The sequence below is a fragment of the Cottoperca gobio genome, unplaced genomic scaffold (genome assembly GCF_900634415.1).
Source record: "Cottoperca gobio unplaced genomic scaffold, fCotGob3.1 fCotGob3_240arrow_ctg1, whole genome shotgun sequence".
Lineage (NCBI taxonomy): Eukaryota > Metazoa > Chordata > Actinopteri > Perciformes > Bovichtidae > Cottoperca > Cottoperca gobio.
This window is the reverse complement of record NW_021166866.1, coordinates 456,689-473,991: the sequence shown is the minus strand read 5'-3', so window position 1 is coordinate 473,991 and position 17,303 is coordinate 456,689. Positions and strand designations below refer to the sequence as shown.

General features: G+C 40.2%; 1 protein-coding gene across 2 annotated transcripts in view; it reads right to left on the bottom strand.

The window, feature by feature from the left end:
* The window catches only part of ulk3 (unc-51 like kinase 3), a 17,990-nt gene extending 1,453 nt beyond the window's left edge, over positions 1-16,537 (bottom strand). The window contains exons 1-17 of one of the 2 annotated variants that reach the window (XM_029426808.1): positions 16,407-16,537; positions 15,431-15,575; positions 14,578-14,718; positions 14,374-14,494; positions 13,942-14,037; positions 13,362-13,505; positions 12,118-12,200; positions 10,558-10,713; positions 10,224-10,329; positions 10,063-10,103; positions 9,801-9,903; positions 9,012-9,076; positions 8,690-8,768; positions 6,502-6,542; positions 3,107-3,154; positions 2,844-2,907; positions 1-70 (exon numbers count right to left, since the gene is read on the bottom strand). The exon at positions 1-70 is cut by the window's left edge and continues 1,453 nt beyond it. In XM_029426808.1, the coding sequence (XP_029282668.1) occupies positions 54-70; positions 2,844-2,907; positions 3,107-3,154; positions 6,502-6,542; positions 8,690-8,768; positions 9,012-9,076; positions 9,801-9,903; positions 10,063-10,103; positions 10,224-10,329; positions 10,558-10,713; positions 12,118-12,200; positions 13,362-13,505; positions 13,942-14,037; positions 14,374-14,494; positions 14,578-14,718; positions 15,431-15,535 (1,410 nt within the window). In that variant the 5' untranslated portion in view covers positions 15,536-15,575; positions 16,407-16,537 and the 3' untranslated portion in view covers positions 1-53. The remainder of the gene's footprint in view (positions 71-2,843; positions 2,908-3,106; positions 3,155-6,501; positions 6,543-8,689; positions 8,769-9,011; positions 9,077-9,800; positions 9,904-10,062; positions 10,104-10,223; positions 10,330-10,557; positions 10,714-12,117; positions 12,201-13,361; positions 13,506-13,941; positions 14,038-14,373; positions 14,495-14,577; positions 14,719-15,430; positions 15,576-16,406) is intronic. The other variant, XM_029426809.1, reaches the window with a different exon arrangement.
* Positions 16,538-17,303: the final 766 nt, after the last annotated feature.

The window sequence follows — 17,303 nt, the reverse complement described above, 5'->3', positions numbered from 1 at the left end:
TGTGATGCAGGTTTGATCCGGTGAAGCCGGGACACTCTGTGAGGCCGTCGTGCTCACTGCAAACAGCAAGCTGAGAAAACAGGAAACATTCACACGTGTTACATTTCGCTTTTTTAAGACTACAACACGTTGTTCATTGTACATGCACTACTATATTTTAAATTATTACATTACAGTTCATTTAGATGACGCTTTTGTCCAAAGCGACGTACACAAAGTTCATGAGGATACAACTCTGAACAGCAAGAGTCCTGCAGGAACATCAGCTTCAAACAGGTGAACTCATGTAAGTGCAGAACAACAGCTTCAAATAAGACAAACAATAGAAGTGCAACATACAAAGAGCAGAGGGATCAGTAACCACATCAGTCATCTGCAAAGACATTTCCTAATAGTTGGACTAAACATAATGAAACACTTAACTTCTGATCATTTCTAGCTTCATTGTGTATAATGTGATGAAATGGTTTCTCTACAACTTCTACTTTTGTATTGTAAAGGACAATAAGTAACAATTATTCCCTAAAATAACAGCGTTTTGATGCTCGTCTGACTTGTAATAGGGAGAACAGTCTCTATCAGTCGCACTCTGCTTTAGCAAGCTGCACAAAACTTTGATGAGCCGGTCGGACAATCTCAGAGGAAACGTGAACGTTTATTGATTTACTGAAACAGAATCATTTTCTCTGTGATGTCCTCCGGCGGCTCTGTCTCCACTCTCTGTGGTTTATAAAGTTTCCTGATGGACAGAAAGCTTCACTTGTTGCTGAAGTAACGCGTAACGCTAACCGCTGCTAACAGAAGCTAACAGTAGCCGCCGTCAGCTAGTTAGCCGTTAGCTCAGTTAGCTAGTTAGTTGCATTAATGCAACGAACGCACGTGTCACTTTACATATTTACAACAGTAAAGTGAGAGTACATAATGATGTACAACTTTGAGGTACTTGTACTATACTTGAGTATTCCCATTTCAATATTATATATTTTAATATTGTACTAATTTACTTTTTATTTCCTTACATTCATCCGACAGTTTTAGTAAATGGCAAGATTCAGATTAAATCACACAATATGATCAACAAATAATGTATCATGTATTATTATTGGTTAAGATAAAACTTTATTGATCCCATAGCGACATCCAGAAGCTACCCAGCTGTATATAAAGTAAGTAAAATGATTTCCCTCTTTACCAGAAGCAACATTAAAGTGATGAACACATTAATGCATCAATAGTTAGAATCCAATAATATAACACCACATTTTTCAATGGGCCGTTGTGCAGAATGAGTCGTTGGTACGACCATTTAACGACCATTTAAACACATTTCCTTCATCTTTATGTTGAGTATAAGCGTCCCACTTTACCAGCCATGGAAATACATCTGCTGGATTGTTTTGTTGGCTCTCCGGCCGTCACACTGATCATGCACATGATGCTAATTTAAGTCTGTGAGCGTTAGTGCTTCAGGCTTCAGGGGGGACATTGTAAAACCCCGCATGCAGCTTAACATCTAGAATCCTCCGAAGGTTACAGCGTGATGCTTCTCAGCAGAAACGTGCTGCTTGTTTTGGTGTAGTCTAAGGTCACCAGACAGACTTGGGCGTTGCTGCGACCCTCTCCAGTACAGCTGCTGCTGGATCAGCGAGTGTGCTGTGGTTTCATTAAAATAACAGTAGAAGAAGAAGAAGCCACGTTCTTCGTGAAACTTGAGCGGCCTCTAGAGTCACCGGTGCCCTTCCCCCCCCGATCCCCATTTTTTAAATTCATAATTCCTCAGGAATTTCTTGCTGAGAACAGGATATTGTCTGGGCTTTAGGTATCCACTATCCATCCAGGACCTGAGCCCAAATACTGCGAATTAGGCTTTGTATATATGTAGTTTACAGCTAGGGAAGTTCAAGCATATTAAAAAGGAACTTATATCAATAACACATTGCTTTTTATATAGTTTAGTAGTGTGTTTATATAGAGTACAGACAGGGAAGTCCCAGTATATCACATGCTACTGATGCACTGCTTTTTGTATCGTCAAAAGCTTTTAAATGCACATTTTTGGGGATTTCATGTGTAATAAATGTTCACTGATTCTTAAAACAAAGCACACATGTGAGCAGGGGTGGACGAAGTACTCAGATCTTTTACTTAAGTAAAAGTAGTGTAGAAATACTCTGTTACAAGTAAAACAATCTTAAGTAAAAGCATAAAAGTATTAGTATCAAACTTCATGTTCATCACTTTAATGCTGGTAAAGGTTATTCTTTTATTATACATACTGCTTGTGATGTGTCAATAAAGTTTTACTTTAACCTATACTGAAACATGTATTATTAATCTGACTTTTCTCTGTCAGATACATGTAGTGGAGTATAAATACTAAAGTAAAGTACGTCAACATTGTACTTAAGTGAAGTGCTTGAGTACTGTCCACCACATGTTGTAAGTATGTCGAAGGAAAGACGTGTACATGTGCTGCTGTTTCTGCTGTTTCTGCTGTTTCTGTGTGAGGAGCTAAATCTTTGCTACCACCAAGTCTCACTTTCACAAGGTCGGCTTTACAAGAGGGCAGAGGACAGAGCAGCCCAGGGCTGCACTGAAATGAAATCAAAGAGCCAGACAGTCCTGCGGGGTGGCCGGCACAGCCAGAGAATGGCTCATATTTTACTAGTGGAAAAAGCTTCAATGAAAGGACATTTCATTGCAACTTTAGGCGGCCATTCCTCACTTGACCCCGACCACCTTCCCAGAGCAAACCTCCATTCCAGTCACTTATCAGCGAGGTTGCAAGGTTCTCAAAAACACCTTCTCACGAGCAGTTTACGCAACACAGCAGAGAAACTCACAGCTTCTGACAGAGTCGGCGAGAGATTCTCGCTCCAGAGACACGTCCCTCTGGGTCTCCTGCATCTGAAACACAAACGCAGACCTGTTCTCACCCGAAACTAACAGCCAAACATGGACATTAGATACAGATATAGGGACTACAAGGATTTCTTCTGTAGTATCCAAAAATAAGTCTTAATCGTGCCCCTAATCTACAGTAAGTGTGTTCTGCGTGGCAGATTCACTCCCACAGTCTGAAGAGGGGAAAGAAATACATGCTTACCTTGATATTCTTTTTGAGGTATTCAGCTCTGGTCATGAGGCTTTTAATCTGGTGAGAGATGTAAAAATGTGCACTTTAAACGCTAGTGTTTGCTCGGACTTCATACAGAACGGTAATATGTGTTCTACTAATGTGTTTCAGCCACGCGTGGCTCTAGAGACGGCAATGTCAGTCGTTCTGTCCACCATCAAAATATCTCAACTGTTATAATAACATAATGTACAGACTTTCATGAGTCCCTGACAATTCACTCATCCCTTTTCATCAAGTCAACATCTGATCTGTTCAACACTTTAGTTCAAGGCCAACTTCCTGCAAAACTACTGACATTCCCATCAAAATGAGCACTATTAGCTTATTAGCAACATGCGTATCTAGTCCTGTCCTAACTCTATTCTCTACTACCCAATACTCAATCAGTCCCAGTGACCAATCCCACAACTAAACCACTATATTTATCCTCATCATACAAAATCAACAGCGCTACCCAATCAAGAATGTAAAAAAAGAAAAGACAAGACAAGACAACCTCACTTCTGTACCTTGCAAAAAGGTTTTTTTTACTTTACAGAAGAAATATCAAAAATAACTTTTCTTGCACAAAATATATAAATTCAAGCACTTTCAATTACCCCTGTCTATTTTCAAAAACTGTCAAGGCCTTGATTTTCTTCTTCTCAAGGATTTCAAGGACCCGTGGGAATCATGTAAAAACAACAAAAACTTTCAAGGCCTTGATTTTTTTCTTCTCAAGGATTTCAAGGACCTGTCGGAATCCTGCATAAACTGTGGTGTCATGCTGCAGAAAACACAATAACGTTAAGATGCATCGGGACATAAACACAATGTCAGACTCAGATTGAAGTAATCAGCTCTGCTGCTGCGCTTCTTACCGTTATTATTTTAAACATTTCATATGGTCCACATGTGCGAGTCGCAACTGCCGTCATCATGTGCTTGAGGGTGCTCTTTACTGTGGTAATCAGGTTCTTGGCTGCACCTCATACCTAGTTCTATCACCGCTACGTCGCAATATAAAGCAAACCCTCTTGGGTACTACTGCAGTAACATCTGAGGGTCACAATCACAGGAGACCTAAACTCATGGCTTCCATAATGTCCCTTTAAAAGACCAATCTGTTGCGGTGAATAATCATTGTGACCACAGGGTTTCAGTATTCAGCGCTGACCCCGGACCTTATGAAGCCGCAGCACTTTAATCACAATCCCTTTAATCACAGTACAATAAATGTGGAGGAAATCTACATGGATGAGGATGGTTGACTGGACATATTGATAACTTTAAAAAAGGTACATATCCTGGAACACAGACCTCTTATATGTATAATGACACTATATCAACACTGAATATATCAAAGCTGAGGCTCCCTTATGAGAATTTGAGATATTGAATTCCAGCTTTGAAAGGCTAAAGTGTGCTCTACAGTCGATATGAGCACCGAGGCCCGTCATGGCAGCATGTGTTGGCTCTCACATACACACATGCTTCCTATTGAATCCCCCACCCCCGCCTCCCTGATGCTGTGTTAGATTATTACAGCCGCATCTGAATTTACTTAAGAGAAGCACCCATAAAACTTCAAATAGGGAGGTCTATGAGGCCCACTCAAACCCCATCCCCCTGCTGGGGTTTGTTGGTGGAATACTGTTGCCTGGTGTTGGCTCAGTTACGGGCTAAACAATGGACGAAACACAACCGGAAAGTAGAACCGAACTCCGAACAAGACGTTTACAATTAGTACGATTAACTTCCATGAACTGAAAACAGACTGTGAAAGGGTTAAAGTTGTAGGAGGAAAAGAGAGCACCGACCTGTCAATCACAAGGTAGCCCCGCCCTAAAGCATACGCTGCTTTATCGTCTATTTCACTCTTAATGGGAACATAATTAACTAAATGCTGTGTTGTAAGACTAGAAACTTGTCAGGAAATTATTTGCTGATGTAATAAATCAAGTGAGAAGTTGTGTCATTTTCTCATAGACTTCTATACAATCTGACTTCTTTCTGCCACCTGCTGGATATTACGCACTGGCTTCACTTTTCAGACCTGGAGGTTGCCGCCTGGTTTAAACCTGCAATAACTGATATCTTTTGGCTCCTGGGGGGCAGAAGTAATAAGCTTTAAACACAACACTGACATAACTTCATATTTAAAGCAGATTTGTTAGCAAACAGTAACTTATTGACACATATTTCGTGTTTCTGGCCATCTGATGAATGTTACATTCAGATGGTCACTCTTCCTTTTACCTCGGGGTCTTGTTCGCGAGTGAGGGGACGATGGAGTGAGAGATTGGCCGGAGAATCAGAGCAGCGGGGGCGGTACTGCAGTCACTTTACCGCACCGTTGTGACGAAAAGAGAGTTGAGCCAGAAGGCAAAGCTCTCAATCTACCGGTCGATCTTCGTTCCCCCCCTCACCTGTGGTCATGAAGGGTCATGACCGAAAGAACGAGATCGCGGGTACAAGCGGCCGAGATGTGTTTTCTCAGGTGGCTGGCGTCTCCCTTAGAGATAGGGTGAGAAGCTCAGCCATCAGGAGAGACTCGGAGTAGAGCCGCTGCTCCTTTACGTTGAAAGGAGCCAGTTGAGGTGGTTCATCTAGTAAGGAGCCACCTGGGCGCCTCCCTAGGGAGGTGTTCCAGGCACGTCCAGCTGGGAGGAGACCCCGGGGAAGACCCAGGACTCGGTGGAGAGATTATATCTCCTCACTGGGAACGCCTCGGGATCCCCCAGTTGGAGCTGGAGGATGTGGCCCGGAGAAGGAAGTCTGGGGTTCCTTACTGGAGCTGCTGCCCCCGCGACCCGACCCCAGATAAGAGGTAGATGATGGATGGATGGATTCTTCCTTTTAGCTCTTTTAACGTTTAAAGTTTCTGACTGCTTAATGCTCCACTTTCTTCATCAGCTAGTCACTAACTTTGTCTCTCTGCCGTTTGCTGCTGGGCAGGTAGCGTACGGTCGGGCTGTAGAGCTACGACGCTGAAAGAATCTGCTGCGGCCGAGAACAACGATAACGACCGCAGCAACCAAAACTGTAAAGCTGTGGGCTGTAAAACCAAAGCAACGAGCTGAAAGACGTTATAAAACCTTGTAGAGTTGGGTGATAATTCTCTTGGTTGTCACTACGTGCGACTCTATTCACACACGTGGTCACGTGGTGATATAAGTATCCAATTACAACGCAGACAGTGATGCATGTACAGTATTGTGTAGATGGCCACAGAAAAGCATCCACGTGTGACTGCTGTAAAAAAGTCTCCTGAGTATTGTGATGGAGCGTCTCCTGCGCTCGGAGATCCTCCGGGGGCTTGATGGAGGTGACAGAGAGTCGCTCCTACCGTGTGCACTCAGGCAGAAGCCGAGCCTACTCACCTCGCTGTGGAGCAGCTCTCTCCTGCGGCCCTGGGGCTCGGCTGAGGAGAAAAAAAGATAGAGAGAATAATGAGAAGAGGAAGGGAGGAGAGCGTCCGCTACCTAATCATCTTGTTTGTTCAAGAGGAGGTCAACTGCTAGATTGGATTTCTCTAGCGTGCAGACTGGGGGCTCAAGGGTAGACTCTAAAAGTAGGCCGGTGTTTTCACAGTCAGTCATCCTGCAGGGGGGAGAGTGGCGGAGAGGGGAGGAGAACTCCCTGGTGGTGAGGCATGTTGGGAAGCTGTGCAACAAAGAGCTCTTAGCCAAACAAAGAACCAATGTTTTCTCCCCACAATCCCCCTGGTGGTGTCTGCTGCGTGTGAGGCTCCCCGACACTGGGCCGATTAGTGGGATCACTTTATTATATACAGTGGAAACGTCTCATAGTGATCTCGTGTGTCCGGGTCCAACTGATCACTGTTGGCGGATGATTATTATGATGATTAATTACCATCTATTGACATTTTTTGACTTATTGCATGAATATAAAGTAGTGAAACAGTACTGTACTGTGCATAATTCAAATACACTATAATACAGTCAAATAACATAAAGGGGGGGGCACTCCTGCAAGATGACAGAAGACCAGGGGACATAGGATCCTCCCAAATAAAGAAGCTCGACACGTCTATTCTGATGCTTTAATGACATCTTATTTACATTAGAGGTAAAGAGTTGTGAAGTTGAGCATTACTGCTGTGGGCTATCGATGAGAACAAAACCTTTTTATAAAATACAATATCATGGGTGTAAAGTACAGCGTTGATTATTTAAACAACATTTCTAGAGGCATCATTCTGTCCCGAGCTTCCTGATCACTGCATCACTGACGGGACGAGGATGCAGCGTCTGCAGTCATCTTTCGACAGCCACACGATGAACCCTACATAGCGCTCGTTCATTAGACAGATAATATTTCTGTATTGGTTTCCAGCGTGTAATAAGACAAAGAAATGAAGTGTGCTGCCTGAATGGGAAGCAGATGGCAGGGCTCTCATACCACACACGGGGTGCTGGCACAGGGTCTCATCCCGGCTCAAAGCCACATCTGGATCGCTGTATCCCACCTCTTCCATTAGGCCGATCTTCCAGATGAGCTCATGAGTCGGCCTAATGGACGCCAGGCCGCAGAGTCACTGGAGTCTCCGTCTGTTTGTCTGTCGCTCATTAAGTGTCCCCGTCTACTTCTTCACTCTGTTCCTCTGTTTCTCTCTGTCCTGCTGAAAGTCTCTCTGTCTGTTACCGATGTTCAATTAGTTTTTAACTAATATCCGATTTATTCTTTTTTTAACAATGTTTATTATTTAAAGTAACCCAGGTCTGTTACATCAAATACTTATTCTTATATTTTATACCCGTCTTATTCTATTTTCCCTTGTTTTTATTTCTATACTTTTACCACTTTAAGGTTTTTTAAAATGTAATTGTATAATGTTTTTCTTTTGCACTTTGTCTTGATGCTTTTAATGTTTCTTTGCTTCTTCACTGAGAAGCAGCAGCTTGTAAACACAATGAAGACATTTGATCTTCTACAATATTTAAGTCCTGTTCTTATTATTTAACTCTACAACAATACTCAATACATAGCGCCATCTCCTTCATCGTCTGTTGTTCAATGTCGCCAGAGTTCATGCAATTCAGAGATAAAAAACTAAAATGAATTCAAGTTTTTTAACCTGGAAATATCTTAAAGCATATTGTTTTTATTTAGTTTCAGTTTACAACACTTATTTCTGTCTGTTTGTCGTTACCAACTATTTCTCCAACTGTCTCCGAGTCGTTTTTCTTACTTTCCCTCGAGTATAACTTTCTTTGTTCAGACATTTCTCGACTCTAAATGTGTCTCACAGTTTGCTCCTCCGCTCTGCAGATCCCCTCGTGTGGCCTTCTGTCTGTCTGCCTTTCAAGATGACCGTTCCTCCAAGTCTCTCTTATTCTGTTTCTCTAATAACAACTGTGCCTGAGGTCTGAGGGGATGTCTCTGAATGCAGAAGACGTATCATGTGTGCGACTAAAATATGGTTTACATTTCTTCCAGGCAATTAAACGTTGGGCTCCAGTGGAGTCTCAGTAGCCAACAGCAGCAAAGGACGGGATCAGTTTGTATAAAAACATTTGTGCAGAAAAGAAAAAGAGGTTCATGTACCTGCTAGCGCCAACAGGAGTTCTCCTAAGCCCTGCTGGTACACATCCAGGGCCTCCTGATCACCACATCCACTCTCCTCCTGTAGTGGAAGGTTTAAAACGACATAGTTCAGCTATTTCAGCCTGTTGGCATTGCACAATTAGTTTATTCATTATTGTTCAGTTCAAACATTAGATTTTGATTCACCAGTGATCTTTAAAGATGTGGTTTGGAAAGCGATTGGTTTGTACCCTGCAGGTTTCTGCTGTATTACTTGTACTTCATCTTGCATTTGTGTGCATCTCTATAGCAGGGGCATCACCCAGCAGTACCCCCTTCTCACCTTAATAATGGCAGCAGAGGACATCTCCAGAGCAGCCAGCAGTCGGGGTTTGTCTCGAGACATTTCTGGAGTAGAAAGAAAGCAGAAAATCCTACTTTGAGTCCTACTGTAAGTCAGTCTCAATGCACCGGCAATGCATTCTACTATATGCAATACTTCGTCATTAGCATGCACATGCTGTATCTTAAAGGGGTAGTTCAGATGTTTTAAAGTGGGGTTGTATGAGGTACTTATACATAGTGAGTGTATCACCTACTCTGCAGCAGCAACACATATGTCAGACACCTCAAAGTACAATCTTTCTAAGTTTAAGTGTATGCTATATTTAGGATATTTACAGACAGCCCTCTCTGACTGAGCCCTTTCTGCAGCCGGGATCTCATTCAAGTCAAAAAATACAAACTTTGATTTTTTTAAAGATTTCATAACATTGATTTTAGAGCAACAGCGTAATCGAGCATAAGTGTCCATGAGCAAAACACCAAATCCCTAAGAGACCCAGAACTGCCATTCTGTAGCTGACCTCTGACCTTTGACCTCTGAAGTGAGCAAAGGAACATTTACATTTCCTAGTAGAAAAGATCTTTGCTATGGAGCAGTTTAATGCAATTTTCCATTACTAAAAAAAAGCATATTTTTGATGTATGTACTTACAAGAATAATAATATCACAGGGGGAACATACTAAAATACTATTTGATTAAATGAAACCAGGTCGTCCTGTCCAGACCAGACAGCGCTGATACCCACATACAGAGGCCCTGCCTCGGCACTGAGATGTGTTCTTTACCTCGGAGGACATCTCTGGAGGTCCGGGCCTCCTCAAAGCTCAGTCTGTTGTCTGAGGCCACCAGGGCTTTCAGCTCCTCGGCTCTGGACACATACTGGCTGACCTGTGGGAAGTCCTCTCACATCAATCACGTCATGTGCTCTCCATCCACACCATATGGTACTCATAGAGGAGAATTAATTCCAAGTGAAAACAACTAGAGTGTGAAAAAAGGACCAAAAATATAAAACGTAATCCACAGGCGAGTGTTTTTCTGGCCTACCTTCTGCCTGAGGGCATCTTTACGTTGTCGGTCTGTCTCGTCTGCGGAGGGCGGAGAGGAGAGATGTTTTGGTTTTACATTTAGTACATTTACTTTGACAGTTTACTGTGGTGGAACAAAGGCGGTGCATTGTTAAAAGGGAGAGTCGCTGTTGCTCTTACAGTGAATCGAGGGGACAAAGTGCTCAAGGGCACTGCAGTAAAGAGAGAGAGCAGCGGACCTCTCCCCCTCCTGGTCCTTCTGAACAGCCTGCAGGACCATCTCTTTCTGAAAGAGGAAATAGGAACTGGCATCACTGAATGCAAACTGCCACAACTCTCCACTGCTTATGCATGCATGCAGAGTCATGCATGAAACGCACATGTTGGGCAGGCAAGAGCACAAACCTAACACATGTGTACATGTGCTCAGCCAATTACACACACATTATTCATGGTCATCTAGAGTAGACACACACATGCCAGCATACACCTCCCTTTATTCTTAGTCTCTCACCGCTTTCACAAGGCTCTCTGCACTCGGCATGTGCTCCATATCAACAAAAGGGTGGGTGAAGAACTCTGCAAAGGTGATCCGGGCATCTGGATTTCTCTCTAGCAGCCGCAACAGAAGGTCTCTGCAGTCCTTGGATACCCTGGCCCCAGGAGGGAGCTGATGCACAAAACATGACCTTATTATGTTGCAATGAATCCACAGGACAATCCGAGGGAAAAGGACAGCAGATTGTTGCCAAAGACCTTCTAGTCTCACAAGGCTACTTTTTCTTTTAGTTAAATCAAAAGATGACCTTAAGACTCTCAGTGAACCCCTAGGTAATGGGCCATATGCTAATGCAATCCTTTTAGCTGCAGCCTAATGCTTTGAAAGCCCTCCATCATTAAAAGTACAGTGATCCTTCAGTGTCACAATTAACATTTGGTTTGTGTGTCCAGAGGACAAATCAGGACGCGATGAAAAACCCTCACAATAAGCTGATCGTGGTGAATTAATTTTGTCGGTAAAACGTGAATATCCTCACGAGTGACATGAAAAAGCTCTGGATCGTGGAAGAGAAGTGAAAAATGGAGCGTGCTTAAAAAAATACAGGGATTATCATGGAAGGAAGAACAGACTCACACATCATTTCTATTTTAAATGTATCGTTTATTTATGCACGGTGACCTTATGATTTATGATAACCTTATTTAAGATTGTTTTATTGTTATTCACTAAAATGTATTAAAATTGCAATACAAATATTTCTCTCTTCAATTTAAGGGGAAATTATTCCAATATGCTTTAGTGCCATTTTAGGTGTTCTCAGCATATTTTCATGATTATCGGGATAATATGGTGAAATATATATATATAGATCTTGAATTCAATTATAGATGAGACATTTTGTGTTTCTTAACAGGTTAAGGCTCGTTTACAAACATGTAAAAAGAAATAATATATACTGTGTATTTCTATCCTAAATGTTCCTTTAAATTTTAGGCTGTAGGTCACTGCATCTCCATGCTCAGTCCTCCTGATAAGGATGTAGTGTGAAAGTCTGCCATCTAGTGGCTTAATTAGGGCTGTTATTCAGTTTGAGTAGCTCAATGTAAACAATGTAGCTCAATGCTCAATGTAGCACAATGTAGCACAATATAGCATAAAGTAGCACAATGTAGCTCAATGTACACAATGTAGCACAAAGTAGCATAAAGTAGCACAATGTAGCTCAATGTAGCTCAATGTAGCACAATGTAGCACAATGTAGCACAAAGTACACGATGTAGCACAAAGTACACAATGTAGACAATGTAAACAATGTAAACAATGTAGCACAATGTAGCACAATGTAGCACAATGTAGCACAATGTAGCACAATGTAGCACAATGTACACAATGTAGACAATGTAAACAATGTAAACAATGTAGCACAATGTAGCACAATGTAGCTCAATGTAGCTCAATGTAGCACAATGTAGCATAAAGTAGCTCAATGTAGCTCTATTCTAGAGCACCAATGTAAGCAGCGAGTCATTTGCATATTAAAGTAGAATGTTTCGTTCATTGCTCATAACTTACCTCAATAGGTTGGTTACTGCGGATCTTCTCCTCCAGCTCAGCGTAAGACCTTGATGCAAAGGGTGCTCGCCCAAACAGGGCCTCTATATGCACACAAACAAGGTTGGGTAGACTTTCTAAAAAGGACAATCTGCAGTGATTTTATCAATGAAAAATGTAGAATAGTTTTAGGTAAAAGGTATGCATGCTTTAAATGCTTATACTGCATAACAAATTAACTTAGTTTAGCTACTGTAAATATATCTTGCATTGAAACGGTCATTGACATGAATGATGTTGGTCTTTAGTGAGAAATGATGTCATTGTCATGCTCCTGTATTTGGCTTAAAGGACTGACAGTGACAAGAACTCCTCTCATTGTGTAATCTACATTGCTACTGTATTGTGTGCTACTGCACTATTATTGTACAATTACTGTACCACACTAAAAGGGGCGCAAACCAGGCTACCGTTTTATGATTGATGACACAAATATGCTTGTGACCTACTCAGCGCGATCTTTGAAACCTGCAGGTGAACTGATCGGCTTTTTATTGTTGAAAAATAAGTGATATTAGAAATTATTATTAAAAGGGACTCACACTACAAACAAGGCACAGCAGGCATTATGGCAAAAATCATAATTGTGATTATTTTTGGTTAATCATAATTATTTAACATGATTACTAATTGACTTTTGAAACATTGTGTATTTATTGAACTTTAAAAATAATAAAAACATGACTTTTTAACAGTTGATTTACTTTTCAAATGAAAAACACATTTGAAAAAAATGAATAAAAGAGATGATTAAATTTATATATATATATATATATATATATATATATATATAATACATACATACATATATTTTATAATAAATAGTTAAATAAATAACATTAAAATATTAAATACAAATAAATTAGATCAAATATGTCGTAATGCACGTAAACTATTTAAAAAATAATTCCTGTCGGTGACTCAGTGAAAAGGGGCTAAAGGGCACAGCTGTATAAGAGCATCATTGTGAAACGCAATGTGGCACAATAATCCTTTTATCCCGGTTATCTTGTTTTCATAATTGTTGGAAGCCAAAATCGTAATTGAAAATAAATGTGATGAGTCACAAAGCCCTAACGCACAGTCAGCCCACATTCTGTACACAGTCACCTGAATATATAACGGAGCAGAATTACAATTAACAGATTATCTGAAGCGGTGTGTAACTCCACATTCAAAGGAGATGAAAGGGGAAAGACACTCACCATAGAGAATGACTCCCACTGACCAGAGATCCACCCTGGAGTCATATTGGCGTCGACACACCATCTCAGGAGCCATGTAAAGAGGAGAGCCTCTCAGGACACTCTGCTCATCCCAAGGTGACATGTACTGAGCGAAACCAAAATCTGAGAGCACATAAATTCCTCTTAAAATACAAGTGCAGGAAGTCGGAGAGAGAGTCTGTAACCAGAACGGTACAAAAAGAACAATTGCACTCATGGACAGAGAAAAGGCAACCAGATAAACTAACAAACAAAAAATCTCCAAGACGCTACATCTGCCAACACGATGTTTACTACCCCGACTGTGAATAAACATACTTTCAGAGCAATACAGCTGCTTGTTCTGTTATTCTGTTCTATTCTGCTTATGCACAAGGAGGAGTTGTTTAAGTAGAGTTTAACAAGCACATGTGGCCAGTGCAACAACAATTCTCAATTCTTCTGGTGTCTATCACCTGCATATCAAAATGACTGTGTGTGTGTGTGTGTGTGTGTGTGTGTGTGTGTGTGTGTGTGTGTGTGTGTGTGTGTGTGTGTGTGTGTGTGTGTATGAGATCACCTGCTAGTTTTAGGACAGAGCCGCTGAGCAGAATGTTTTGGGGTTTCAGGTCCAGATGTGAGATGTTTCGCTCATGAAGAAACTGAAGGGCACAGGCTGTTTGTGCAGACACACATACAAATACAGTTATACGTATCAAATAAGAATATATGTTATTTCTACCACAAGTACAAGTTACTATAATTAAAATTCAAAACTCCTGAGATTAAAAAAATAAAACTGAAGGGTTCGAAGGACTTTCCAGGCCCAATTCCCTGTAATTCAAGTACCCAACACAGCAGACTCTTCAATTTAAGGGACATGATGCAATGATGCAACTGTGGGAGACACATGCAGAGGTTTCTATTTTCGCACAAAATAAATCAATTCAAGGACTTTCCAGGATTTCAAGGACCCCTGGGAACCTTGGACGAAGCTGCTGACGCGACTCACCCATCTGTTGCAGGAAGCGCCGGACCACCCGCTCTGGTAAAATCCTGCGGCTGCGAATGAAGCAGGAGAGATCTCCACCAGAGCACCACTCCAGGATCAGATAAATGTTCTCAGCATCCCACTGATGAAAGAGAAGAAATCATTTGTTGTATTCCCAACGCTCCCTCGTACAAACTCCAACACATGTAAAACTATACATCGTACCTGAAAGTCTTTGAGCTGGACTATATGAGGGTGACGCATCGTCTTGAGGATTTCTATCTCTGTGAGCAGGTTTTCCGTCGATGCCCTGTTCAGAGTCTTCTTCCCAACCACCTTCACTGCCACCACCTCCCGACTGTCCCCCTGCAGCGTCACAGAACTAAACGTTCACTTTCACTTCAAACTACAAAACAAGACTGAACTTATTCAACCAGCGTCGTTCAGTGTTTCTTTCTGCATAACAACGGTGGAGAATAATGTGTAAATACAGCCAATCGTTTTGCTTATATTATTAATACCCCAGAATAGTTCAATCAAACTATTGTCTTATTTGTGTGCATGCATGTAAACATAGTCAGCTGGAAGTATTTATTCATTTGTGTATAATTCCACGTGAAACCGCTATGTTCATCTCGCACTAAAGTTCTTCATAAAATGAGAAAAATACAAAATGTAGTTATTTCATATAGACTTATTATTTATGGTATGATCAGAACTCATGCAAAATCATGACATACATCATTACCGAGTTAGAATTTATATTCTGTAAAGAAGTAGAGAAATGTCAAAGTTTAAAAGTTTTACAGAAAAGGAGAAAGGATCCATTGCATTGGAAAAAAACAAATCACAGAATTTCTTAAGAAGAAAGTTAGAATGAGTTATTTGTACGTGTATTTTCTATCATCTTGCCTTCACGTGTGTGTGTGTGTGTGTGTGTGTGTGTGTGTGTGTGTGTGTGTGTGTGTGTGTGTGTGTGTGTAGAAAGCACAATGTCATAAATTATTAAGTAAAGTTCAAATGAGTTCAAACTGAAACATGAATGTTGTAGCCATTGTCTGACAACATGTGAGCCCACCTTCCTGTAGGCTTTGTAGACGGTTGCATAGGTTCCACTGCCCAGCCGCTCCGTGAGGATGAAGTCGGACAGTTTCGGAGGAGCAAAGCTGGACGTTGACGCCATGCTGACGACAGTAACATCAAATTTCGCAAGCAGGTCTGTGCTGGAATGTAAGATCAATATGTTATTTCATACCAAATAAATGTCCTGATGTTCACCCTCAGAACAGTGCTGCTCAGCACCTGGTGGGATCTAAGCTTCAAGTTCTTTATTATCAAATGTAAAACAATTACACTGAACAGGTTTCATCTGGGATCTTAGGCTCCCTCTAACAATGCTCATTAAATATGTACAATTTAAAAAAGGGAAAATCAGCAAGTAAAAGCAAAATGAGAATCTAATAGATCAAATATAAGGCTAAAATATATAGCCTACATACATATACAATATTATAAAAAGTAATATACATTTGTAGTAGAGTAACTAACATCATTACATATTAAGTTATCAAAGGTTATTCTTCTTATAAAAGGAGAGAATGCTTTATAAACAGGAGTACGTGGATCTTTTAGTTAAGGGACACTTTAAAACAACCAAGATAAATAAGTTAATCGTCTCACCCCTGTGTGTCAATCATTTACATAATGCACTGTAACTGTTAGCATGTTGGAACAAGTTCAAAGTTTACATCATAAATTTATTGGATAATGTCGCTTTTCGTATCCCGAATACACGCCGATTTACAGACACGCGTGTTAAATGTCTTAAGTGGAAATCTTTCAGTAATTTGTCTCCGTAATAAGAAAGGAAACTTTAAAAAGTCAGCTGACTGAACTGGATTTGGTGTAACATCAGTGTGGGAGCTAGCTACAAGCTCTAGCTAGCTAACGTAGCACTTGCTGTGCTGGCAATGTACAGTTAGCAAGTGGTTGTCAACCGTAAGCCAAAAACAAAAGTGTTGTTTTAAATACATATGCAGATCGCCGACACGTACCTGTAGGCTAACAGATCCACGTGAATGCAAAGTTGTTTACATTGCTGACAGGTTTTGGTCTAACGCTGAACTGCAGCAGTGAACTGCTGACATTAAAATGTTTAGAACATATATCACTGCCCCCTAGCGTTGGTCCTCCATTACTGCAGAAGATCAGAAATATATTTAATATTATATATATATTAATAATATATAACATCTTTCCACAAAAAGCACCTCATAGTTTGAGTCTGTAATTGAGTAATAGTTCATAATAAAAAAAAATGAATTTCGTCCACAGAAATGTGACTTGAAATTTGCTTTATTGTGCTTATATTTACAAGTAATATGAATATTTATGGGTCTGTATTCAAATGTATTATTGAATAGCATATTCGTATTATTTCATGTGGATTTTTTATTATTATTATTATTTAGTTATAAGAATAAACAATCAGGAATACGATTTCAATTAATAAAGAAAGAAAAAAATATCTAAATAATAATAATAATAATAATAATGATAATACATGTAAGAAGAAGATGAAGAAGAAATAAGAATAAGTTTAAGTTGCTGTTATACATTTCTCATTTTCTCTAAATAATATTAAATTCTCAACAACCAAAACAACTTGAAGATGGGGTTGAATTAATAAATGTAGCTTTATAAAAAATAAAATGTCCCTAAGATTTCTTTTTTGTAAACTGTTACAATAACATTTTAAGAAAAAGTGATCATATTAACACTAATTGCATGTGTTGTTTTGCACAATATATAATTCTTAAAGTCTTTACAAAAGGTAATACAATATGGGTAAACAAACGATGAATTATACTAGTACATGTGTTATTAACATACAAATATAAATCATTAAATATATAATAACATTTATATATAAATTAAATATACGTGTTTGT